Source organism: Ranitomeya variabilis, chromosome 5, assembly GCF_051348905.1.
Source record: "Ranitomeya variabilis isolate aRanVar5 chromosome 5, aRanVar5.hap1, whole genome shotgun sequence".
NCBI lineage: Eukaryota > Metazoa > Chordata > Amphibia > Anura > Dendrobatidae > Ranitomeya > Ranitomeya variabilis.
This window is the reverse complement of record NC_135236.1, coordinates 643,150,404-643,178,058: the sequence shown is the minus strand read 5'-3', so window position 1 is coordinate 643,178,058 and position 27,655 is coordinate 643,150,404. Positions and strand designations below refer to the sequence as shown.

The 27,655-nt window shown below is 42.1% G+C and overlaps 1 protein-coding gene across 2 annotated transcripts in view; it reads left to right on the top strand.

Annotated features, from left to right (window-relative positions):
* Nucleotides 1-27,655, top strand: part of MGAT4B (alpha-1,3-mannosyl-glycoprotein 4-beta-N-acetylglucosaminyltransferase B) — a 381,341-nt gene that overhangs the window by 204,268 nt on the left and 149,418 nt on the right. For both annotated transcript variants that reach the window (XM_077266297.1, XM_077266298.1), the window contains exons 5-8: nt 6,563-6,609; nt 17,202-17,315; nt 21,693-21,768; nt 23,386-23,500. In XM_077266297.1, the coding sequence (XP_077122412.1) occupies nt 6,563-6,609; nt 17,202-17,315; nt 21,693-21,768; nt 23,386-23,500 (352 nt within the window). The remainder of the gene's footprint in view (nt 1-6,562; nt 6,610-17,201; nt 17,316-21,692; nt 21,769-23,385; nt 23,501-27,655) is intronic.

Sequence of the window (27,655 nt, the reverse complement as noted above, 5' to 3'; positions counted from 1 at the left end):
ATGCAATGTGTGTTTTAAAGATGCTGTTTAATTGACGGGGGAGGTGGAATTTTGTTTTTTATAAGTTAACGGAAAAAGTTTTGTTTTTCTTTTTTAAGTGCAGAATCAGGGTGTTTTTTTACACTAAAATTAAACCATATGAAAGAAAGGTTACTTCAAATCTGCACCGAAAAAAGGAATGGGTATAACAAAAAAAAAACAAAATAATCAGATTCTATATAGATAAAGCAGTGTTTTCTCACGTGCGATCACAGCCTAGGTATTATTCTGGAGAGATTTTCAGCCGTTCCCCTGCCTGACCTCATTCAGAGTAATTCGTCTACCTATTGAGCTGTGTCGGTAAAGCAGACCCATTGTGATTAGGATTGATCTTTGGTGTCCTATAGGAGTCACATGTGAATACCACACTGTCGGTTTGTTTGGATTCATGATTACTTTTAGCTGTCTCTGCTTTGTGACATTACCTCTGCTGCCTGTCGAAATCTTGTTGCCTGCACCACTTTACATGTGGCTGGTGCATGTACAGTAGGCCACTGCCAATTGCCAAAGAGAGTGGAGCTGACTGCTACAAATGGGTTAACCTGCGCTGCCGTGGATGGATGATGAGACAGGAAACCTAGTAATGCGCTTTGTCTACGGATTTCAAAGTAATAAACTTCTTCATCAGGTCTATGTGTTTTCTCCTGATGAAGTTTAGTCCTGCGAAACGCGTTGATAAATAGACCACATTACTAGGTTTCCTGTCTTCTCATCATCATGGGTCTGCAGCAGGCTACAGCGACCAGGTGAGCACGATTGTGCATTTCATTGATACATTGTACCCAGGTAAAACCCTATTACGCTTTTTGTCATTCTCTAGTTTTCTAATATAACGGACTCCTGCAAGTGCACTGATATGCAAGTTAAACATGCAAGTGCACTTGTTGGGCGTGATAGATTCTCTTTTAAGTACATGTAGCCAATCAGCTTGTTAAAAAAAAAGATTCCTCCCAATTATTACGTTTTGGGGAACTCTCTCGGTTCTTGTGATACGCTGAATAAAATCCAGCAGTCAGGAATCACCTGGAGACAAAGAAGGTAAGTTGTAACTTTCACATTTACAACTTCTAAAGATTACATATAAAGAGAAAGTGTAGTTCCTGTATTACCCTGATCATTTTGGGCCTGTCGGAGGTATATTTCTGACCTAAGGCCACTCGAAGGACCATGTGTAGAGAAAACAAAAAAAATTGATGCTGCACAATATACGTTTTTTTCCTTGTACCCCTGTGCATAGGAAAGGCTAGTCTACAATAGTGAGAAGAAAGTGTGATTAATGCGCTATCCCAGTGGGGTGTGACCCAGCACTCCTACCTCACACAGGGTGGGGAGAGGCTCCTGCTGCAGTCATGTCCTACTGCCACAAACAGAATGCAAAGAAACTGACTTCTGTAGTCGCATAGAGAAGATTTCTTGTTATTTTTTCCAGCTTTAATCATATGAAGCAGAGTAGGGTCAAACAGGTGCGGATAAAGGGAGGGAATGCTGTAATTTTTTTTTCTTGTGCATTTCCTATGTTTAGCCTTACTTTAGTAAACTACTGATTTTCTTTCTTCACTTCTCCCCCGTGTCCTTTATCAGATAACCAATTATGAATTGTGAGATAAGAGATCGGGGAAGGAGAGCTCCTGAGAATTAATCAGCCTCAGAGTCCTGTTCAGGCCGATTAAATTGTCTATTTTTTGTGTATTTACGGACAGTCTGTCTCCCACCATCTTCGTCTGCCAGTGCATTCCTATGTGGTAATTGCATTAACACTACAGAGTTGCTTAAAAACTGCTTCTGTAGCAGAAACCATCATGTCCGCTCTAGTTCAGCGTCACAGTAATGGAAGGACAGTGTTACTTCTGCCGGGAGAGAAACTGTGAGTTTTTGTGCTGACAAATCATATACTGATTATGATAGAAGAAAGCATGTCCCTTAGTAGAAAAAACCTCCCCATAGTCTCATTATTTCTAGTACATATACAAATAAGATCTGTTATCCACTGTAGCCATATCCAAAATGTAGGATTCCCTGTCTGAAGAGCATTTTTATCTGTAAGAATTTACACTATGCAGTTAATGCATTCATATGTTAACCAATCTTACAGATTAGAGGGGTAACTATTGGGGTAGCACTTGCCAAGGGCTCTTGTGCTATTTGAATAGACTCCTAAAATAATTGCCATGATAGGTCAGGGCCCCGTTACAGTTATTGCATTGGCACCTCATGAATTTCCTAAGGGTGCCATTTTTTATACCTTCGGTCATGCCATAAGCAGGACTACATCGGGCACCTGTTAGCATTACACAGACGGTCAAATAATGCAATACAGAAGTATAGTAGGGTCTTGGGGTCATAGTTGACACAGAACTTTCCTTTATTCCCCATAGAAAATTCCTCACTCTCTCATGTCACCTGTACCTTAAATTACAGAATCCAACCTTTTCTTACCTCTTAAAAATTGCAAAAACTCTTTCAGTCGCTCTTATTCATTATCGTCTGGACTATTTCAACTCCCTATTGATTGGTCTACTTCTTACCAAACTTTCTCCTCTCCAATCAATCCAGAATGCGGCAGCCAGGGTTGTATTTTTGTCCAGCCATTACAACGATGTCCCCACCTTGTGCCAGCCATTACACTGGTTACCCATCCACTACAGAGTTCAATTTAAACTTTACTCTCACCGTAAAGCTCTACACATTTCTGCTTTACCATACATCTCTTTCCTTATCTCTGTCTATCACCTTACCCATGCTTGATTGAAGATTAACATCCTCCATAATCTGATCCTCCCACTTCTATCTCAAGACTTCTCTTCTGCTCCGCCAGTTTTCTGGAATGCACTACCCCAGGTGATCAGACTGATGACTATCCTTCACATTTTTATGTATTCTTTAAAAACCCATTTCTTTAGACAAGCCTATCACCTCACTTCACGAACATTCCTCCTTTTTAAAATTTTCTTAGAATCTGATTCCACTTACTCATCTGCGTCCACATTCTCCATGCACCCAATAGCACTTGGGGACTGTACTTATACAAATACCGGCTGATGACCGGATCCTGCAGCCTTATATCATAACCCTTATTTATTATAATCATGGCTGGACCATACACGACAAATACTTTTTACCTATTGTGTCCCCCCCCCCCCATTTTCTTATAGATGGTAAGCTTGTGAGCAGGGCCCTCATTCCTCCTCCTGTACCTGTTGAAATGTGTTGCATTGTATTGTTTTTATTGTCTGTACATTTCCCAGTGCTGCGGAATATGTTGGCGCTACAGAAATAAAATTATTATTAGTATAATTATAGCAGCATGTACTACTAGGTTCATGCATAATGGTCTTTTGGTTGGACTAAAAACATGTGAAATTTAGGAAAAAATATTAAAAAACTTCTTGCCAATTAAAAATACATTACAAAAAGTACACATAATTGGTATTGCTGCACCCCATAATGAGGTCAGCTATAAAATTATCATGCTACTTTTACCCACGCCGTAAATTCAGCTTCACACAGCACGGATGACTGAAGAATAAAAACTCTTTCAAAATGGCAAACAGAAACCATTTATTTTGTTTTAGTTTATTGTGCAAAATAAATAATTTTTTATCCCTGTAAAACTCAAACTGGAAAAAATAAATCCAATAAACACAACCTCAAGAAATTGAGGAATTGCTGTTTCACTCCTCACCCCTCAAACTATATATTCTTCATTATATGTTATGTCTTTCAAAACGGATCCATAAAAGTACAAATCGTCCAATCATAGAATGTTAAAGTTGGAAGGGACCTCGAGGGTCATCTGGTCCAATCCCCTGCTCAATGCAGGATTCACTAAATAATCTCAGACAGATGTCTGTTCAGCCTCTGTTTGAAGACTTCTATTGAAGGAGAACTCACCACCTCTCATGGCAGCCTGTTCCACTAATTGATCACCCTCACTGTCAAAAAGTTTTTTGTAATATCTAATCAGTATCTTTTCAGTTTCATTCCATTGCTTCTCTTGTTTCCATGTGCAAATAAGAATAAGCATGGCACCTCTACACTGTGAAAGCCTTTCAGATATTTGTAGACCGCTATTAAGTCTTCTCTTTGTCTTCTTTTTTGCAAGCTAAACATTCCCAGATCCTTTAATCGCTCCTCATAGGACATAGTTTGCAGTCTGCTCACTATCCTGGTAGCTCTTCGCTGAACTTGCTTGCTTTTCTTTTTTCTTTTTTTTTACAATGTGGTGCTCAGAACTGGACACAGTATTGCAGATGAGGCCTGACCAAGGAGGAGTAGAGGAGGATAATTACTTCACATGATTTAGACTCCATGCTTCTCATAATACATCCTAGAACTGTGTTTGTCTTGTTTGCGCCTGCATCACATTGGTGAATCATGTGTAGTCTGTGATCTATTAGTATACTCAAATATTTTTCACATGTGCTGTTGCTTAGTTCTTTTCCTCCCATTCTGTAGATGTCACTTTGATTTTTCTTGCCCAGATGTAGAATCTTGCATTTCTCCCTGTTAAATACTATTCTATTAGTCACTGCCCATTGTTCAAGCTTATCTAGATCCTTCTGAATCTTTTATCTTCTCTAGTGTTCGTTATTAGTGACGAGCGAGTGTGCTGGGATAAGGTGTTAGCCAAGTATGCTTGAGTGCTATCTGAATATCTTCGACTTGCTTGAAGAATATTTCCCTGCACCTGCATGTCTCACGGCTGTTCGAAAACTGCAACACATGCAAGGATTTTTTGTTTGTTCGACAACCGCAACGCATGCATGGATTCGACAACCGCAACGCACGCATGGATTGCCTAACAGCCGTGAGACATGCAGCTTCGGGGACTTGAACATAATATTTGAGCATGCCAAAGTCACTCGGTTAGCACCCAAGCATGCTCAGACAACACCACATCACTATTAGCTATCCCTCCTAGCGTTGCAGCATCAGTAAATTTGATTAGTTTACCTTCAGTTCCCTTATCTATGTAATTTATAAAAACTTTGAACAACACTGGGGCCAGGACAGATCCTTGGCTACTTGGACCTTTCATTATTCAGGTGGGCCCAGCGCTCATTGATACGAGCGGCTTTTCCCGGTACTGCAGCTTGTCCCGTTCACGTTACATCTCGCCTACAGCCACAATTGAGTCTCTTGAACTGCAATTAGCGGCACAGACTCTGCTGTATGTTCTGGGCTTCCTACAGTAATATGCCATTTATCTTGCCCCAGAAGGCTCCTTGTTGTTAGGATATGTCATTTTTAATGGCCGTTTTATTCTTGCCGTTGGATGATGATTGCGGCGCCCTGTTATAGTGAGGTTAATGCCTCTATGTTTGAGTGCATGTCCTCAGATGTACAACTTCTAAGGTAGCGCACAATTTGCTCCGAACCAAACGACGACCCGCCATAATGGCCTTTTCATGATTAACGGCAGCATTTCTGTATTTTCCTTCTATAAATATAGCTGTGCAAACTCATCATCGGGCTGAAGTGTTCTGGGCATTCCCCTATCAGTGCGGCGGTAAATTCTCCCCTGCTTCAGACCGTGCTTCAGCTCAAGTTGGAACAAGAAGCATTTTTCCTGTCTTTAGCAATATGTGTCAGGCTTTCTGTTGGCACATTCATATTTATTTCCCTTTTTTTTTTTTCCTCTCTTCAGTAGAATATTGTTTTCTTGCTCCTGGCAGACACTGTGTATGATTGATATGTATCTCTGAGGTTAAGGCACACTGTATGCCAGCGATCAAAAAGATGAATAGGATTTTAAATGCCATTTTATCTACCGGGATGACGGAGCCTCATTTACTACACGATATTGTCATGAGTCCACTTTTAGTATTTATTGGTTTAATGGCTGTTGAACGTTAAGTTTTCGCTTTTGTGTTGAGGTGCACTGACCATGCGTGAGCTTCTGGCTGTGTCGAATAATGCCACTTAATGCAACACGGCTCGTCAATTTTCAGTTCTCTCTGAGCTAGTGGGTGGACACTAGCTGATATGATACCTTCCATAAACTGCACACACCGAGATGGATTCCTACTATTTATTACTTATTTTTATAGTGCACAGGCAGAAGCAGCAGCATGGAAAACATGCAGCAGTATTGAGCTGTGTGGCTGTGAATCCATCACTGAAGTGAGATAAAACAGTTGCTAAGCTGTAGCTCAATCCCAGTGTCTCGTCATCGCTTCTCCCCTCTCCATGGAGTATAATAGGAGGTGTAACCTGACTCCTCACTGTACAGGCAGTCTATCTTGCCGTGAAAAAAGCTTTACTTCAAATCCTTCTTGCTCAGCGTGTATCATGAGTTGAGGAGGCAGGGTAGGTAGGTGAAGAAGTGGCTCATAGGTGGAGATATATTAGTGTTTCATACGTTCTCCTGTACTGATTTATGCAAATTTTGTTGAATTGACAGTGAATATTAAAAAAAAATAAAAAAAAATATATATATATATATATATATATATATATATATATATATATATATATTATTCAATACTGAGTAAATAAAATGATTTTGATGTTTCTTTTGCAGACTGATGCACAGTATGCGACCACAGTGGCTGACAACATAAAGAGCCTGTAAGTTTTGAGGGTTTCTTTTTTTTCTTATTTTTGTTATTTTCAGCAAATACACATTTCTTAATGTAAAAATATAGGATGTGAGATATAATGACGAGAGTGTAGAGTCTTCCGGGGCCTGAGCCTATGAATGGGGAGAAATCATCATTCTTCTGCTTATGAGATACTTCTTTTCAATGCCCTTGAAGTGTTCGTACAGCTTTTGGGAACATTTATGGGAAATCTTGGCACGACTCCGTCATTTTAATTTAAGCATTTTGTGCAGCGCTTTTAACAATCTAAAAGTAAAAGTCTGAATGGATTGGATGAAAACATTTGGACCTGCTTCATAAAGCATTTTACTGGAGGAATCCTATTGGGGAGACTTAACCATATAATCTTTAGCAATAAACCTCCTTGGCAGGTGGTGAATTGAGTATTTTCACTAGGGAAAAAAAATAATGGATAAAGAAGAACAAGTTTGGAAACAGAACTAAGGTTTTAGATTTAGAAAACGTAATTGAAGAAAAAAAAATATGGCACATTGTGCGTGACCACAAGCCTTTTAGGATATGGAATAGCACAAGACAGTCATGGAAGTATTGAAAGAAGTCATTAAGGATTTCAATATAGTTTAAAAGGCTCCCCAAATAGGCTTTTGCTTGGACCCCCAGTGATTTGTAATCAAAAGCGGAATCTTTGATGCTAAATTTCCCCCCAACGCCACCAAAGAGAACTGAAGTGTAACACAAGGCTCGTTCTCGTCACTATCCTTATAATGAACAGTCAGGTTGGGTCCTCCGGAGAGTAGGACACTTCTTGTGGCTGTCCCTGCTCGGGCTTATTGTTCATGGCGCTGCAGTTGAAATCCCTATTACTTTAAAGTGCCCTAATAGAGTATTTACAAATTGTTTTTCTATGATAGTTGCCCATATTGGCTAAAGAAGAGCAGGCCCAGACTGGGACTAAATAGCATCCCAGGCACACAAAGCGCTAGTCAGCCATATACAAAAATCACAGACTCCCGTTAATCTCCAAATCGTGGAAAAGTGGCGGTGGTCACTGCATGCTGCAGCTGAATGAGCTGGGCTGGCTATATACATCAGATGGCAACTGAGTTCCAACTGCTCAATCCTTATGTACCCCAAAATAATCTGTTGGGAGGGCAGGCGGCCTCTCCATACACATTAGCCATTTCGCCGATCCCACCGAAACTGATGGGTTGACTATTATCTAATGTGTATGAGGACTTTAGATATCAAAGATACAGTTGTTCTGTTTTTTTTATCAGACATTGATGCTCTGGACATTTATATATCCCCCATCCTAGTATCCCTAATGATGATTGGTGTCCCTTATCCTGGGCTCCATCTTAGTATTTATATCCCCCATCCTGGGACCCATCCTGGTATATAGAGTGTCATGTAAACGTTTGGGCACCCCTGGTCAAAATTACTGTTAATGTGAACAGTCAAGCAAGTTGAAGATGAAATGATCTCTAAAAGGCTTAAAGTTAAGTCTATTGCGTTCTAACAATAGCCTAACATGTTGATCCAGAATAAGGCAAAAACCCCATGGGGTAGATATTAATTGCTCCATACAGCAATCAGACTAATTCTCGTTATGAACATCTATGCCTATTTTAATGCATCTCTCTGAAACATTAAATTAGACTCCTCTGTATTGACTAACTTGCAGAAAATATCAGCTTCAAATACTAAAATTATCCTCTGTATGCCCCCTGCAAGGTCATTAATTAATGTCAAAAAGAAGAGGGCCCAGTACTGACCTTTGTGGTACCCCACTGTTAACTGTGACACAATGTGGCATGAGCTGCATTATAGACACTAGCTGACATTATGTGTAATAAAACTGTTGACCTATACAACTATTTATTAAGTAGCAATAGTGCCCATAACAAAGCACTAACATAGCACTGCTAGGTCAGACATGAAATCCTGGCTTTTTATATACACTGGAGTCTAGACTTCAGCTGCTGCCCTGAGGATGAGGACACTGAAAGGCAGCACCTAACAAGTGTGGCAGATGGTGACTTTAGGCCTGGTGTAGCTATGGGAGGTTCAGAGGCAGCAGTCTGTGTTGCAGCTCACCTTTAGAGATGACTGGGCTCAGGATGTATGCTGAGTGCCCTGCTCCTCACACTGGTTGTTGGACCAGCGGGTGCAGGTGAAGAAAAGAAGTCAACAATTGCAGACAGACAGCTAGTGAGGTACCTAGATAGAGCACTAGCTTCACCTACTCAGAAAATCCTGACGCTACGTGTCAAATTTAGGCCACATTCACACAGTCAGTATTTGGTCAGTATTTTACCTCAGTATCTGTAAGCCAAAACCAGGAGTGTGTGATAAATACAGAAGTGGTGCATATGTTTCTATTATACTTTTCCTCTGATTGTTCCACTCCTGGTTTTGGCTTACAAATACTGAGGTAAAATACTGGCCAAATACTGAACGTGTGAACGTGGCCTAAAGTTTTGTGTGCATCGCCTCGCGCAGAAAGTAGCTGCTTCTGCTTGTAATAAGTGGTTTCTTCTGTGATTGGGGCGACACATGGGGAATCTGCCTGGCTGGGCCTGAAGAGGAGTATCATAATCATCGGATTCCTCTGTATGATGTCCATAAGGTCCAGTAGGAATTACATACCATAGCTGTGGAGTCGGAGTCTGAGTCTGTGTCCATTGTGGTGGAGTCCGAGTTGGTATAAAATGGACTGACTCCGACTCCTAAAATATATAATAAATTGGGTTCAGTAGTACAATGCTGTAAATGTTTCCATAATAATTTGGGAAAGTTATGAATTGTCCTATAAATGTCTGTTCTGTTCCTGATCTGAGGATCTGGGTTTTTATTTGAGGTGAATTGGTGCTGCACTTTATGTACATGCTCAGTAGTGACCAGGGCTGTGAAGTCGGAGTCAGGGAAATTGAGGAGTCGGACTTGGAGTTTTGGCTTACCAACTCCACAGCCCTGTTCCATACAGGGGTTTTCCATTTCGGAAAAACTGTAAAAAAAATTAAAAGTCTGATCACTAGGTGTGCCTATCGAAATGCATCCGAGTGGCAGATGGGGCCTGTCCGAATCTTCTAGGAGGGGTACTCTACTAGTATGGGTCCACTTATCGGTGTGTGCGCTGTTAGGTGAGGGTCCAAGCTGAACACCAACAATAGAGCTGCATGTAAACTAAATCTTCTACAGAAGGAAGAAAATGGTCTCTATAGTGCCCACTATTAGTAGGCAACCATTAAGGTTAGTAAGGCGGCAGGAAGAGTAACAGCAAATAGAACATACCAAATATAAAGTGCTAGTGCTTTTGTGCCTTTCATGTAAAAGTATATAAGGATGCACAGGGATTAGTGGCATAATGTCTACTGTTAACATAAAGCCAATATAACTGTGAGTCAAAAGGGTATATCCGAATTATAATACCAATTGCATCCATAAGTATATTTACTAAAAGCTCCTACCCATTATTCCCCAAAGGAGACACCACGTCAATAGCCCCAATGCACGTTTTGCGTTGCTTCATGAGGGGGCTATAGTTATAATGGCTCTATGTTAAGAGTAAATATTATGCCACTAATCCCTGTGCATCCTTATATACTTTTACATGCAAGGCAGAAAAGCACTAGCACTTTTTATTTGGTATATTCTGTTTGCTGCTGCTCTTCCCACCCATTTATTATGTGAGATATGTTTGTTTACCAATCCTTGCTTCAATAATGATTTTGTATCGATACATGTCCTTTTATCTCTATATAAGCCTTTGCATATTTAATAAAGATATATATTGTTTTGAAATATATTATGGACTCCATACTCCTTGTTTATTGTTTACAACCTTTAAGTCATTGTCTGACCTGTAGAGTTGAGCAATGAATTCGCAGGACCTTGGTCCAAAGATCATGTCGGTAGTCTGTGGTTGCCAAATGAGAACCTTGTGATCCTCCTTATTCCTGCCGGCACCTCTTCTGGTTAGTGGGCCTGATGCAATGTCATCATTACAGCGTGAACGCTACAACTCAGGCACTTCATAATTTCTTATTATTGCTGGAGAACCTTGACTTGACTCATACTCCTTCAGACACCAGATCCTAAAACTTATGCAAACTCCAGACCACACACATACAAAAAATTGTATCTACTGCCATATCCTCTTACTGTTCACTTCCGACCACTCTGGACAGCAAGTCAGATGTAAGGGAAGCATTGGAGGACGCTATGCCCTCCGCCGGTGCACCTATGACGGCCGCTCTGTGGGATCCTGACAGCGGGCTTTTGCACCGTGGTCTAGAGGACATCCAGAAAGGCAGTATTGTCTGAGGGTGACCCTGCCTAACCTGCCGGAGGGCAATTATTTCCCCAGATTACACCAACTGGTGAGGCCACCTAGTGGAGCAGTTGGTGGTTTGGGGGATTATCCAGGAGATGCAGATTCATAGTAACTTTTCTATGTAAGAATGTTTCAAAAGTCTGTAAACTAAAGTGCAACTATACAAAGACTGATACACTGTGACCAGTAATTCATTGTGCGTCTTTGCATTCTCTAAAGGAAATCTCCATGACATTGCTCCATGATCTCTCTCACCGTAATACACTGACGTGTGACTTATGAACATCTACCTGCTCTCTAAGAATAGTCATGATGCGGAGCATTCTTCATTTCTCTTCACCTCCCACCTATTGATATCACATTTGCAGACTAATAACCTCTCGGATTAATCAATTATTGCTGCCATGAATCATCATGTCGGCTCTATATAACCTTTAAGCTATGGATAATTAAAAGAAGTCTGGTGGGCGGCAGGTACGGCCACAAAGCGTCCTCTAAAGCACCAGACACTTGGATTTGGCAGGACATGAAATGTGAAATCATCCATTCTTTACTATGTCCAAGGTCACCATGTTTGGTGTCGCTGTCTTTTTTATGATCTTTTGTATTATACAGTTTTATGTAATGGTCAGTTTTACACTTTTGCATCACATTATGGTACATTGTTTTAGGAAATCTAGTGTACTGAATATAAAGTTCTGGTATCTAAATGGATGGGTAATATACTAAGGGTAAGTCCTGCTCAAGCTGCCAGCTCAGATTTGTGTAGGGCATTGTATTTTTTGTATCAAGATATATCCCCATCTGTAAAATAAAAAGCCTGAAAGCCAACATACGTGGAAAAAGGGCTCCCCTTCTGCCCAAGACCCCTTTTACAGAGCTGAAAAATAAAGCATGTGGTGTGACGGGCAGTTCCTGCCAACACGCCACGTAAGGGATGGTTATCAGAGGATAATGGGCTTCTTGTAATGGGTTCATTGTGTAGAGACGGCTGCTGAAATTACCAGAAGTTATCTAAGAATGCGCTTTGTTCCCAGTGCATTGATTTCTCTTTTACTTCTGTTGTGATGGACAGGGTGTCAGTCAGCCGGTGCTTTACCCTGACCCCATAGGTAGCTCCAGCTATTATCCTTCACACCTAGGGGGCTTAATTGTACACACATGGGTAGATTTTGTCAATTTTGTAAACAAAGTTTGTTCTTATGGTTTCACCTAAATACATCTAAATAATTACAATCCCATAAGGTGCCCCTCCATCCTACCAGTAAGAAGTGGCTATACATTTCTCATGTGTAGTCGCCCAACCTGGTGCCTCCTCCTCTTCTCAGATCAGTGTTCTTTACTGTCTGCTTGCATTATAATGGGCGAGTTTTATGGGGCGTTTAGTGGTAAACCATTCCTGTGTTGGTGGATAGGAAAGGCATGGGAGGTGTAGTTTAGACTTACCACTGAGCTCATCATGCCACATCTGCAGCCTCAGATATAGGAGGAAAGGAACGCCCATCGGCACAGAGGCGGCAGCTGGAGGCAAACTGAGGTAGGGTGTCTATACTGAGGAATAGGTGTAATGGATATATGGCACTCCTGTGAAGACGGGGTGCTCAAGAAGGCATCCGCATCCGACAGATGAAACATAAGAATGTACTTGGTACTCCAGGGTGAGGATGACCATTCAGATTTTAAGGCACTACAAAAACTATAATGGTGTGGCTTTTCAGTTGCTTCATCAGACATGGCTGTGACAGTGCCCCACATGTAGCGCCTGCTCTCAGCGCTTTACCTCCACAGTGACCCCTGCTCTCAGCGCTTTACCTCCACAGTGTCCCCTGCTCTCAGCACTTTACCTCCAGTGTCCCCTGCTCTCGGCACTTTACCTTCCACAGTGTCCCCTGCTCTCAGTGCTTTACCTCCAGTGTATCTGCTCTCTGCGTTTTACCTCCCACAGTGTCCCCTGCTCTCGGGGCTTTACCTCCCACAGTGTTCCCTGCTCTCGGAGCTTTACCTCCCACAGTGTCCCCTGCTCTCGCCGCTTTACCTCCTACAGTGTCCCCTGCTCTCGGCGCTTTACCTCCCACAGTGTCCCCTTCTCTTGGCGCTTTACCTCCCACAGTGTCCCCTGCTCTCGCCGCTTTACCTCCAGTGTCTCCTGCTCTCTGCTCTTTTCCTCCCAGTGTCCCCTGCTCTCAGCGCTTTACATCCCACAGTGTCCCCTGCTTTCAGTGCTTTACCTCCCACAGTGTCCCCTGCTCTCAATGCTTTACCTCCACAGTGCCCCCTGCTCTCGGCGCTTTACCTCCCACAGTGTCCCCTGCTCCCAGCGCTTTACCTCCCACAGTGTCCCTTTTTACCCTATAGTAATCCATGTCTGATAAAGGTCCAGATATAGTGATTGAAACATCACACCATTATATTTTTTTTTTCATAGAGTCATAGAATTTGTAATCGCTTTAAAGTAAAATCTGAATTAGTATCCTCTCCTTAGAGTGCCAACTACCTTTTTATTTTTTTATACAGAGAAATAGTCACTTTTTAATCACAGGGTGAAGGTTCGCTTTAAGAAATAAAAATTTATATTCTAGCATCAAATATATCCTTCTGTCAGAATGATTGACATAGTATAAATGTATTTTGACATTTTTCTGCGTCATAATATGCCAGCCTTATTGCTGATACATGTATGTTGCTCATAAAAAGTATTCATGCTCATCGTATCGTGAAATAACATTGAGTCACAGTGGATCACAATAGAATACAGAACTATTCAACTCCCACAAGTTAGTATATTGTGCCAAATAGGGCCTTGAATAGATTGGACAGAATGGATAGGTCTCTATGATGTGTGAACATGTGGACACTGGACATTACAGTCTTCACCCATTATTCATTGCAGAACTGTTCAAATATCATGGGAACGGTGAGGGATCTACTTCATTGGTTAGTGCGCACTCCACAATTTAAGAGCGCGGCTGGACGGCCTTATAAATCAGACCACAATGCTTGGACTCGCCACGGCTCTTCTGACCCGAGCATGACCGCTATATAGAAATTAGTGATGAGCGAGTGTGCTCGTTACTCGAGATTTCCGAGCATGCTTGGGTGTTCTCCGAGTATTTTGGGCGTGCCCATAGATTTTGTGTCCCCGCAGCTGTATGATTAGCAGCTGCTTGACAACCTGAATACATGTGGGGATTCCCTAAGAAACAGGCAACCCTACATGTGTTCAGGCTGTCAAGCAGCCGCAAATCATGCAGCTGCGGGAACTCCAACATAATCTACGAGCACGCCCCAGATACTCAGAGAACACCTGAGCATGCTCGGAAAACCCGAGTAACAAGCTGACCAATCATAATGTAATGTGTAGTAATGTGCCCCATGCTGGCCCCCATCTTGTAGTAATGCCCCTTGCTGGTCCCTATCTTGTAGTAATGCCCCATGCTGGTCCCCATCTTGTAGTAATGCCCCATGCTGGTCCCTATCTTGTAGTAATGCCCCATGCTGGTCCCTATCTTGTAGTAATGCCCCATGCTGGTCCCTATCTTGTAGTAATGCCCCATGCTGGTCCCTATCTTGTAGTAATGCCCCATGCTGGTCCCCATCTTGTAGTAATGCCCCATGCTGGTCCCCATCTTGTAGTAATGCCCCATGCTGGTCCCCATCTTGTAGTAATGCCCCATGCTGGTCCCTATCTTGTAGTAATGCCCCATGCTGGTCCCTATCTTGTAGTAATGCCCCATGCTGGTCCCTATCTTGTAGTAATGCCCCATGCTGGTCCCCATCTTGTAGTAATGCCCCATGCTGGTCCCCATCTTGTAGTAATGCCCCATGCTGGTCCCTATCTTGTAGTAATGCCCCATGCTGGTCCCTATCTTGTAGTAATGCCCCATGCTGGTCCCTATCTTGTAGTAATGCCCCATGCTGGTCCCCATCTTGTAGTAATGCCCCATGCTGGTCCCTATCTTGTAGTAATGCCCCATGCTGGTCCCTATCTTGTAGTAATGCCCCATGCTGGTCCCTATCTTGTAGTAATGCCCCATGCTGGTCCCCATCTTGTAGTAATGCCCCATGCTGGTCCCTATCTTGTAGTAATGCCCCATGCTGGTCCCTATCTTGTAGTAATGCCCCATGCTGGTCCCTATCTTGTAGTAATGCCCCATGCTGGTCCCCATCTTGTAGTAATGCCCCATGCTGGTCCCCAACTTGTAGTAATGCCCCATGCTGGTCCCTATCTTGTAGTAATGCCCCATGCTGGTCCCTATCTTATAGTAATGCCCCATGCTGGTCCCTGTCTTGTAGTAATGCCCCATGCTGGTCCCTATCTTGTAGTAATGCCCCATGCTGGTCCCTATCTTGTAGTAATGCCCCATGCTGGTCCCTATCTTGTAGTAATGCCCCATGCTGGTCCCTGTCTTGTAGTAATGCCCCATGCTGGTCCCTATCTTGTAGTAATGCCCCATGCTGGTCCCTATCTTGTAGTAATGCCCCATGCTGGTCTCTATCTTGTAGTAATGCCCCATGCTGGTCCCTGTCTTGTAGTAATGCCCCATGCTGGTCCCTATCTTGTAGTAATGCCCCATGCTGGTCCCTGTCTTGTAGTAATGCCCCATGCTGGTCCCTGTCTTGTAGTAATGCCCCATGCTGGTCCCATTCTTGTCGTTATGTCCCCCATCCATGCCCCCATATTGCAGACATGTGCCCCATCCAGGTCCCCCCCCATATATAGCAGACATGTCCCCCATCCAGGTCCCCCCCATTTTCAAATAGACATAACAGAGAAGAAAAAAAAAAAGATTCTTCTCACCTGTCCTCCGTTCCCTTGGCGTCCTTTCTGCTCCTGTGGCCCGCAGGCACATAGACCCCGTAAAGATCGGGCTCGCTCCAGCAGCCGCCGACATCCGCGCTGTAGTGCAGTTTATTGCCGCGCAGAGACCGGCTCTCTGCACTATACTATAGCAATACTAGTTACAGCCGCCGGCCTATCAGAGGCCAGCAGCTGACATCTGTGTCCCGGCGCAGCGGCGTATGACGTCACTGCCTTGCGCAGATATCAGCTGCTGGCCTCTGATAGGCCGGCGGCTGTAACTAGTATTGCTATAACGAGCCCGATCTTTACGGGGTCTATGTGCCGGTGGGCCGCATGAAGCAGCTGGAGGGGCCGCGTGTTTGAGACCCCTGCACTATAGCTTAGAACAGGCTCTGTGTTAGACATAATGACACATTCTGCTCTCCTCACTGCAGACTAATTACATGGGCTGGAGCACAGCAGACCTGAGTGTGATTAACAGCTCTCATCGCTGGCGGTTAGTGTTGGGGTGGGACAGTGTTAGAGTAAAGTCTCCTTACAAACACCTTTAATAGCTCTCATGATAGTGCTGCCATACAAGGGGAAAAAGAACAAGCACCCGCTATAGCTTAGAACAAGCTCTATGTGAGACATAATGACACATTCTGCTCTCCTTGTTGCAGACTAATTACATGTGCCAGAGCACAGCAGACCTGAGTTGATTATGTGCTTTCATCTCCAGCAGTTGGTGTGGGAGGAGGGGCAGTACAGCAGAGTTGGCAGAACTACACCTTCTTTTGCAATGCTAATGTGTACTTGGCCATGCCAATGAAGCTAATTTGAGAGGAGAGCTACTAGAAGTGTTTCTAATGATACTCTTCCCCCCCACACTGACTGCCAGAGATGAAAGCTATTAGTTAATCACACTCAGGTCTGCTGTATTCCAGCACTTCATCACACTGCAGTCAGAAGAGCAGATTATCAACACATCTCACATTGAGCCTGCAATCGGCTATTATGGGGGCCTCTTGTTTCCCACGTGTGTTGCTGCCTGCTTATGATTGGTCACAATTAGATTTCACTGGGGGCATGTACTTCTTTCTATCTGGTAAAGCCCACTTTGACGTTTGTAAAAATAAATCACTGTTTGGGTGCCAAATACTGTCATCACTAATATCTCCACTACAGAAAGGTCAAATAAAAAAGTGTAATTCTGCTCTGCAGCGCCTCTTACATTGTGTGTCAGTTCAACATGAAAAATTTGGTAAAAACTCCTCTTAAAATTCAATTATTTTTTTATATGGGGGACTATTTGTTTTTTCCAAAATTATTCTATTCAGCAATGGTGCGTGCTGGGTAGGACATATGTAAATATGTTGTATGTATGGCTATGCTCTCATGAATGCTCAGCACACAGTATAACAGCGGATTACAGGCCTGGATTTGCACAATGTTTATGTATTGACTTTTTCTTGTTTTTTAGGTTCCCAAATGAAATCCAGTCAGGGCTTCTAGAAGTTATATCTCCTTCACCTCATTTTTACCCAGATTTCTCACGGCTAAGAGAATCTTTTGGAGACCCCAGAGAGCGTGTGAGGTAACCGAAAAATCCTCTACATGTATTTTCTTCCTAACTGACTGCTGCCAGGAGTGAACGTGAAGCTCATCTATTCCGCTGGCACAGCAGGCACAGTGGAAGGAAAGATAATGATAATTTTGGCTTTTCTAACGTAAAGCATATTAAGTAACCCTGACCTCTACTTCAGCTCCTGAGCGCAGCACAAGTCACAAAAACAGTTTTTGTGTCGCATGAAGATTACAAATGATTGTGTCCTTCTAGTGCTTGGCTCGCCATCACAAAATGCAATGTCCCGCCTCAGTGACTCTAGCAGAGGTTACTAATGGACATCTGTCATAAGACGTGAAGACCACCGCCTGCTCGTATAGTCGCTTTGTGTAAATGTTACCTTTAATTAGGGGTCTTGTAGTAGTAACATTAATGCCAGTATATAATACATAGTAATAGTAAGTATGTCACAGTATTATAAGTCTATAATACTAATAGTGTCACAGTACTGTACTGTGATATGAATAGCCCAGTATAGAATACTATAATTTTATAATAGTTTATGATGCAGCATATAATACTAATGATTAATGGCGCACTATATAATACTACACTGTCATACTAGTATTTTGTGACACAGTATATAATACTATACTGTCATACTAGTAGTTTGTGACGCAGTAAATAATACTATGCTGTCATACTAGTAGTTTGTGACACAGTATATAATACTATACTGTCATACTAGTAGTTTGTGACACAGTATATAATACTATACTGTCATACTAGTAGTTTGTGACGCAGTATATAATACTATACTGTCATACTAGTAGTTTGTGACGCAGTAAATAATACTATGCTGTCATACTAGTAGTTTGTGATGCAGTAAATAATACTATGCTGTCATACTAGTAGTTTGTGACGCAGTATATAATACTATACTGTCATACTAGTAGTTTGTGACGCAGTAAATAATACTATGCTGTCATACTAGTAGTTTGTGACGCAGTATATAATACTATACTGTCATATTAGTAGTTTGTGACGCAGTAAATAATACTATGCTGTCATACTAGTAGTTTGTGACGCAGTATATAATACTATACTGTCATACTAGTAGTTTGTGACACAGTATATAATACTATACTGTCATACTAGTAGTTTGTGACGCAGTATATAATACTATACTGTCATACTAGTAGTTTGTGACACAGTATATAATACTATACTGTCATACTAGTAGTTTGTGACGCAGTATATAATACTATACTGTCATATTAGTAGTTTGTGACGCAGTAAATAATACTATGCTGTCATACTAGTAGTTTGTGACGCAGTATATAATACTATACTGTCATACTAGTAGTTTATGACGCAGTATATAATACTATACTGTCATACTAGTAGTTTGTGATGCAGTATATAATACTATACTGTCATACTAGTAGTTTGTGACGCAGTATATAATACTATACTGTCATATTAGTAGTTTGTGACGCAGTAAATAATACTATGCTGTCATACTAGTAGTTTGTGACGCAGTATATAATACTATACTGTCATACTAGTAGTTTGTGACGCAGTATATAATACTATACTGTCATACTAGTAGTTTGTGACACAGTATATAATACTATACTGTCATACTAGTAGTTTGTGACGCAGTATATAATACTATACTGTCATACTAGTAGTTTGTGACACAGTATACACTGTTTTCCAAATTATTATGCACAAAGAGTTTATGAGTGATAAGGTTAGAATTTTTTTGTTTGTCATTTAAACTCATTGATGGTGATGTGTGTCAGGGCTCTTTATATCAGTGAAAGCAATTGCAGATAACTGTGCAAATTAGTTTGGCAGGTGTGTCCAAATAAAGGCAAGACTACTTAAGAAGGCTGTTCCACATTATTAAGTAGCCTACATTTTTTGCCAAAATGGGAAAGAAAAAGGATGTGTCGGCTGCTGAGAAGCAACAAATTGTGGAGTATTTAGGTCAAGGCATGACTGCAATCAACATGATCGCACAATCAAGAAGTATGTAGCCGATTCCCAGCACACACGTGTGCGTGCTGATAAGGAAAAATTGAGGACTCTTTCCAACAGGCAATTGCGTAAGGTTAAAAGAGCAGCTGCAAAAATGCCTTGTCATAGCAGCAGACAAGTTTTTGAAGCTGCTGGTGCCTCCAACGTCCCCAGAACAACAAGATGCAGGGTCCTTCAGAGGTTTGCAGCTGTGCGTAAGCCATCCTGTCGACCACCTCTATCCACTGCACACAAGCAGTGGGCCAAACGATACATGAAGACTGACTTCCAAACTGTTTTGTTCACCGATGAGTGCCGTGCAACGCTCGATGGTCCAGATGGATGGAGTGGAGGATGGCTGGTTGATGGACACGTCATGAAAACACGGCTAAGGCGCCAACAAGGAGGAGGTGGAGTAATGTTTTGGGCTGGAATCATGGGGAGAGAGATTGTCGGCCCCTTTATGATCCCTGAAGGGGTAAAGATGAACTCCATAATCTATGTGGAGTTTCTAAAACAACACTTCCTGCCATGGTTCAGGAGGAAGAACCGTGCTTTCCGCAGCAAGATCATTTTCATGCAGGATAATGCACCGTCTCATGCTGCAAAAAACACATCTGCATCTCTGGCTGCTATGGGCATAAAAGAGGACAAACTTATGGGGTGGCCACCATCTTCCCCTGACCTCAACCCCATTGAGAACCTCTGGAGCATCATCAAAAGGAGTGTCTATGATGGCGGGAGGCAGTTCACATCTAAGCAACAGCTCTGGGAGGGTATTCTGTCCACATGCAAAACAACTGAAGCAGAAACCATCCAAAAACTGACAAATTCAATGGAGGAGAGAGTTCAGAAGCTTCTTTCCAACAAGGGGTCCTATGTGCAAATGGAACATCACCTAGAATAAAGTTTTCACTTGAAAACTGTTTGATTTCATTTTGTAATAAGCTGATAATGCTTATAACTTCACAATTGACCATTTTTTTGTTCAAAATAAAAAAAAACCGGTTGAAAACTCTGCTGTGCATAATAATTTGGAACATGCATTTTGAGTGTTTATTTATTTTAGAAAGGATACGGTTTTCATAGGCAGTTTGTTCCAAAACATTGCAATTATACTAGAATAGTAGATGACTGGAAAATAACAACGACTGCAATTCAGATAGGTAATTTAGAGAAAATAGGAGGAAATATTATTTGCATAATAATTTTGAACACAGTGTATAATACTATACTGTCATACTAGTAGTTTGTGACGCAGTATATAATACTATACTGTCATACTAGTAGTTTGTGATGCAGTATATTACCGTACTACCTTCTTTTCTTTTTTTTTTACACTATTTACTTTTGGCCCTGTGGACTGTTGTCGGTTATTTTTATTCAGTTACAGTATTGTTGGGGTTTGGTCTAAACCCACCTCAGTCTATTACTGTTCTCCCTCATTCTTTGCACTGAAGCTCTGATTGTCCATGCTGACAGCGGTGTATAAGCCAGTGAGGGACGGGTACTGTTTTGTCCTCTGGAAAATGTAAAAATATCGCTGCTGTCCTCCAAAAAAAATAGCTTGTTATATACTGTGTGATGGTAGTACAGCACAATCCACTTCACTAGTTCTGAGCTGCAGTACCAGATAAAATACAATCTGTATTCTGCCAGCACTATAGGTGCCGGAACTCCCTTTCCCCTCACTTCCCAACATACATTTGTTCATGACATTGTCCAGTTAAGAAAGCGAGCGTCTGCTACTCCTGTATGCGGATTGGAAGACAGCTGAGCAGGATTAGAGCAATAAAGAACCTGCCACACACTACCTGTAATGAGCGTCAATGCCAGATGTGGCGCTGTTTTTGAAACGAACCCGCCATCATTTTTTTGTTCATTCTGTTATCTACTGTGCAATGAATTAGTTCTAAAAGTGCAATCTGGGGGATATATATTTTTCTAACCTTGTGTTTTCTATTGTCGTCTACTTTTCATTAAGCTCTTGGCAATTCTCCCCGCGGCCACTATAATAAGATGCGTGGTGGGTGTTTTTTTTTGTTTGTTTTTTTTGGCTGTTTTTTTTTTATTTTTTAATCCTGTTTTCCAGTTTAGCACAGCCTCAGTGATTTCCCCTGCTTCTTTCTGGTGCTCACGTTATTGCTACAAGCTGCAGACATTTGCGGGTCCTGCCAGCGCTGCAGGAGTCGTACCCAACCTGCGATGCTCTGATTAATTAGAAGTAAATAACATAATCGTTAGATTCTCGTTCCAGACACTAAATATAGAAGCCGTAATAGTCAGCAGCGCGGAAATATCCATCAAAGTAATTATCTTACACCGCTCATCCTACCCGACTTCCCACACCAACATTAATGTAAATCATTGTTTGTTTTGCAGGTGGAGAACGAAACAAAATCTGGATTACTGTTTCTTAATGATGTATGCTCAGTCAAAGGGCACCTACTATGTGCAGGTACGTGTACACACTGAGAAAATCCCAGATCAGCGCAAGAAATTGCGAGCAAAGGATTTCACTATCTTCTGTCACACCTCTTGGCTGTAATGAACAGTGACAGTCCAGTGTGTCCTTTGGAGATTTTAAAAGCAAGTCCGCACTAAATGACTGTTCAGACCGAGCACAAGCGCTCCGTGCACCATTGCTCCCCTCTTCCTTCATTACAGGAGCCATAGACAGAGAGAGATGGAAACCAATAGGTGAGAAGGTGCACTGAACTGCTAAGCAGTGCCAATGGTGGACTGCGTGACTGACTGTGCTTGGTTTGAACCATCATTTTGTGCCGGAAGATTCCCTTTAAAAGGGTTATTCGACCTTAGGTAAAAGTCTGCAGTCACCATATGTGTGTACGCTGTGAGGATCCTCCGGCACCAGGAGTGTGCGGTCATGTAATCACAAGTACATGCTTTGCGTTCTTCCAGCCACATTCCGACTAGATGTGTCCGGCCTCTTTCAATACATATGCATTGAGCAAGGCTAGACACGTCTAGTCAGCATGTGGCCAGAAGTATGCACCAGTGAAACCTCAAAGCATGCAGTGTCACGTATAGGAACTGCAGCCGTGTACCCTAAGGCTGGACAACCCCTGTAAGCACAGATATTATTTCATCCAAACCAGAGTAAAAGCATAGTCCTCCTGCTCTCTTCCCCTATAAAATGTTCAAACTGCTTTTGGTGCACATACCAGTCTAATATGTTCAGGAACTATCCTCAATATCATACTCTGTAATCTGCCATCAGCTTTTTTGTGCGTGGGTACTTCATTTTAATTTGTATTTTGCCAGCACTATAGGTGCTGTAATTTTTTTGCCTCACTTTTTTTTACCATGCTTTGCTCCTGTCGTTTTATAGTAGCTTGCCGCACTCAAACTGAAAGTCCATCCATGTTATGCCTTCATGCAGTTTTACAATCCGGAGAGAGACAAATGCTCCCTTCCCTGAATTGACAGACGAAAGGCACTTACTTAGTGACTGGCACTTTGGAGTGGTCTTTTGGGCTGAAATTTTAAATAAAGTACTGTGCAATTTTGCTATACATTTCATTGGCCGTTAGCTATGTTCTCACCTGTGCTGGGATATTAAATTGGGATTTCTGTCTTTTTTGTCACCTAATCTGATAGCAGCCAAACATAAAGCCAGAGAACCTGATTCCTGTGATCTGTCACTTACTAGGCAGCTTGCTCTAGTTTTGATAAAAAAAAATCATAGTTTGGTCAGCAGGAGATTATCACTAGAGGACTAGTAAACCTCCTCTATATTTATGAGATCTGTGTAAGCCGCCTCCACTACTGATTGGCAGCTTTCTGGCTATGCATAGTGTACACAGAGAGCTGCCATTCAGTGTTGTATGCTGGTTATACAGAGCACAGCAGTCAGAGAACTAGTAGATTTGCGGCAGAGAAAATGCTGACTTTAGCAAAATGACAGCAAGCAGCCCAGCTAGTGACAAATCACTGGAATCAGGGTCTCTGCTACCCTATCTTAGAGCAGCATGATCTAGGGGCAAACACCTTGTGGCAGATTTGTTTGGATGATTATTGCTGATCGGTGCACTTTATTTTCCCTTCCTGGCAGCTGGAGGACGATATTGTGGCCAAACCCAACTATCTGAGCACAATGAAGAACTTTGCCCTCCAGCAGCCCTCCGAAGAGTGGATGATTCTTGAATTCTCCCAACTTGGCTTCATCGGTAATCTTTCTGGAGTTTATTCTTCCAGTTTAGCTTTGTTGACTCTCCTATTTGATACAAATGATTAAAGTTTGTCGGACTTTATATAATATTGTGCATTCTCCAATATTTTGGCAGGCACCATGATTAAGTTTTGTGTATTGATGTAGGAAGCCATAGCAGCCTAAAGGCCCCGTCTCACATAGCGAGATCGCTAGCGAGATCGCTGCTGAGTCACAAGTTTTGTGACGCAACAGCGACCTCCATAGCGATCTCGCTATGTGTGACACGTACCAGCGATCAGGCCCCTGCTGCGAGATCGCTGGTCGTGTCGGAATGGCTTGGACCTTTTTTCGGTCGTTGAGGCCCCGCTGACATCGCTGAATCGGTGTGTGTGACACCGATCCAGCGATGTCTTCACTGGTAACCAGGGTAAACATCGGGTTACTAAGCGCAGGGCCGCGCTTAGTAACCCGATGTTTACCCTGGTTACCAGCGTAAATGTAAAAAAAACCAAACAGTACATACTCGCCTTCTGATGTCCGTCAGGTCCCTTGCCGTCTGCTTCCTGCTCTCACTGACTGCCGGCCGTACAGTGAGAAGTGAGAGCACAGCAGTGACGTCACCGCTGCGCTCTGCTCTCGCTGTACGGCCGGATCTCAGTCAGAGCGGGAAGCAGACGGCAAGGGACCTGGACACCGAAAGGCGAGTATGTACTGTTTGTTTTTTTTGGTAACCAGGGTAAACATCGGGTTACTAAGCGCGGCCCTGCGCTTAGTAACCCGATGTTTACCCTGGTTACCCGGGTGCTGCAGGGGGACTTCGGCATCGTTGAAGACAGTTTCAACGATGCCGAAGTCGTTCCCCTGATCGTTGGTCGCTGGAGAGAGCTGTCTGTGTGACAGCTCCCCAGCGACCACACAGCGACTTACCAACGATCACGGCCAGGTCGTATCGCTGGTCGTGATCGTTGGTAAATCGCTTAGTGAGACGGGGCCATAACTATTCCATATCTCAGGCCTCAGTATACAGAGCCAGCTGCTAAGTGATCCAGCGATTGCTCAGACGAAATCTATCCCACAGCATCAGCTGCATTCACAATGTCTTATCAAGTGTAGAACATCAAATACGCCAAGATATTGTGGATTAATGAAGCAAGTGGCCATGAAATCAGACAGGATTCCGTCCTAATTAGCAGATTGTTCCACATTAAGCCATTCTATTCATTTCATTCTTTTCTTTGGTGGGTAGACCCCGCTCCAAAATTGGAATTTCCCACTACGACTACACCTCTGACTCAGGTGGATAGTCACAATAGCAAAAGAATCTGATGCCTCCATCATAGGGAAATGAAAACATGAGTTTTATTAATGCTTCTTTAAAGGGAATCTGTCATCATGTTTTAGCTTCCCCGTCTGAGAGAAGCTTGATGTAGGGGCAGAGAGTCCTGATTTCAGCAGTGTGTCATTTACTGGGCTATGTGTTGGAGTTCTGATAAAATCACAGAACTGCGGTTTAGCAGTTCTTAAATGCTGAGCCTTGTAAAACCCCCCCAACACCACTGATTTTCTGCCTATGAACAGTGTACACAGAAAGCTGCTAATCAGTGGCAGGGGTGGGGTTATGCAGAGCTCAGCATTTGAGAACTGTTAATAATTTTATCAACAACAGCAAGCAGCTCAGAAAGTGACATCACTGGAATCAGGGTCTCTGTCTGTACATTATGCTGCTCTCAGATTAGGTGGCAATAACCTGATGACACATTCACTTTAGCAGGAATCCTCAGTGTATCACAACTGACTGCTGAAAATATTGCTAAATGTTTTGAGTATTATCTATCATAGGAAGTGGTGTAGAGTATGCCTGTTAATGATGGCCATTAATTCTCATTCTTATTCACCTCCTCATATCATTAAAACTATTGCGGTATATTTAAATATAATTAACAAAAAAACCTCTGAAAACCTTGGTTCACAACTGAGAATAAAATATTGTACATCATTTGCGGGTAGAATCCTAAAACCTGTTCAATAATGCATGAGTTCTATCCATTAATTTAGGTTTAGGTCTGAAAAATAAGCATATTATTTACTGCTGTGTCCTCAAATGTCCGATCCTTGAAAACATACAATTATTTAACTCGTAGAGTAAACCACATAATCAAAACAAAAGGTAAAGGCCACAATGGCTATTTATAGGTCCCAAAAATGCAATAAAAATTAGTCACATGTAAACCAAAATGGAGTCTTATCAATGGGAAATAAGAAAATAGCAACTCAAACCATTTTTTAATTTTTTTTTTTACACGCTACTAAAATAGTAGCTACTAAAAACACTATACAAACTTATGACCTTTATCATAGTGACCTGGCAAATCATTTTACCAGGTAATTTTTGCCACACAAAGAATACCTTAAAGGCAAAACCGCAGAAAAACAATTCCAGAATTAAGTTTTTGTTTTTCTATCATTACTTGGATTTTTTTCCCCTTTTTTCAGTATATTTTATGGTAAAATGAATTGTCATACAACCTATCCAGCAAAACAACTAGCCGTCATATATATGCTATAGCAATGTAAAAATAAAAAAAATTTAAAGGAGTTGTCTGGTCTGAAACTTCAAGTCTGCAGTCACTCTAACTACAATGTCACGAGAAACTACAAGGAGACACCAAACAAGGCTTCATAAAACATTGATAGACTGTATCAAAGAGATTCTCCCTCCCTCCTTATGTACCCGTGTGCCTTGTTTTTTGCTCATGTTTAATGTATTTGTCTATATTTGCCCCGTATTTCACATGTAAAGCGCCATGGAATAAATGGCTCTATAAAAATGAATAATAATAATAATAATTCTCAGGACCCCGCGCCAGTGTCCACTGGAAGAGGATCCTGCTAATTAATCCGTCTAAAATTTAGAATACAAATTACTGCTAGAATTTTGAGGGGGAAAAATATCTTGTCCCTTTTTAAGGTCAAAATTTGCCTGGGCTTCAAGTGGTTAACTAGAGACCAAATTGTATTTAAGTCTTGATTTTAAAACTAAAAGTGCCGAGTTACTAGAGCATCTCTGCTATTTGCTGCATATTGGATATGTGCAGTCTTTCAGTTCTGTTCTCCCCGCCTCTCCCGATAAAGTTGGCCATGAGATGAAAGCTGTAAGGCTATGTGCACACTTTGCGGATTCCACTGCGGATCCGCAGCAGTTTCCCATGAGTTTACAGTACAATGTAAACCTACGGGAAACAAAAAACGCTGTGCACATGCTGCGGAAAAAAACGCGCGGAAACGCTGCGGATTACATTCCGCAGCATGTCACTTCTTTTCTGCGGATTTTCACCTGCTCCAATAGGAAGATGCAGATGAAAATCCGCATAAGAAACCGCAGTAAAAACCGCGATAAATCCGCACTAAAAACCGCGACGGGTTTTCACTGCGGATTTTGGAATTCCGCTGCGGAAAAATCCACAGTGGAATCCGCAAAGTGTGCACATAGCCTTAGAGGTGTTTGTTATGACACACAGCTCTGCTGTACTTTACACAGTCATTACATGTCTCACACAAGAAAACCTGTTCTGACGTTTTGTGTTCTTTTTTTTTTTTCCCCCCTGTATGTTGCCTCCTGCTTTTGATTGGTCACCATCATGTATGGGAAAAAGTACACGCCCCCAGAGAAGAATCCCTCCAAATGCCTTCTTGGTGTTATCATAAATTATAACATTAACTTTTTATAGTATGTTTGCATTGGGTTCAAGAAATGTAAAAATAAAAACTCATGTTTCTCATGCTAAAACTAGTGACAGGTCCTTGTTTTGAATTTACCCAAAGAGGTAGCGATGCCCTCTGTACCCAGTAGGCTGCTGATCCTTCATATGCTTATGTATGCATTTAATCTTGTATAAAAGCCACAGACTGAAGTCCTGTTTAGCTGTGTGGCATGATGTGTATGGCACAAACCCGTGCCTGTCTGCTCAGTCATGTATTGCCAGTAAATATAACTTTACATTAATGGACCCAGCTAATCTTCAGGAAGGATTTCAGAGCCTTAAAGTGTGAAAATGTAAATCTTTGTGATTTTCTAAGGCTCTTCTTCTTGTTGAGTCTTTCCGCCCCTCCTTCGTGTAACCAGGAATGCAGCAATATCCCATTGTTGTGGAAAATAACAATCAGCCCTCGG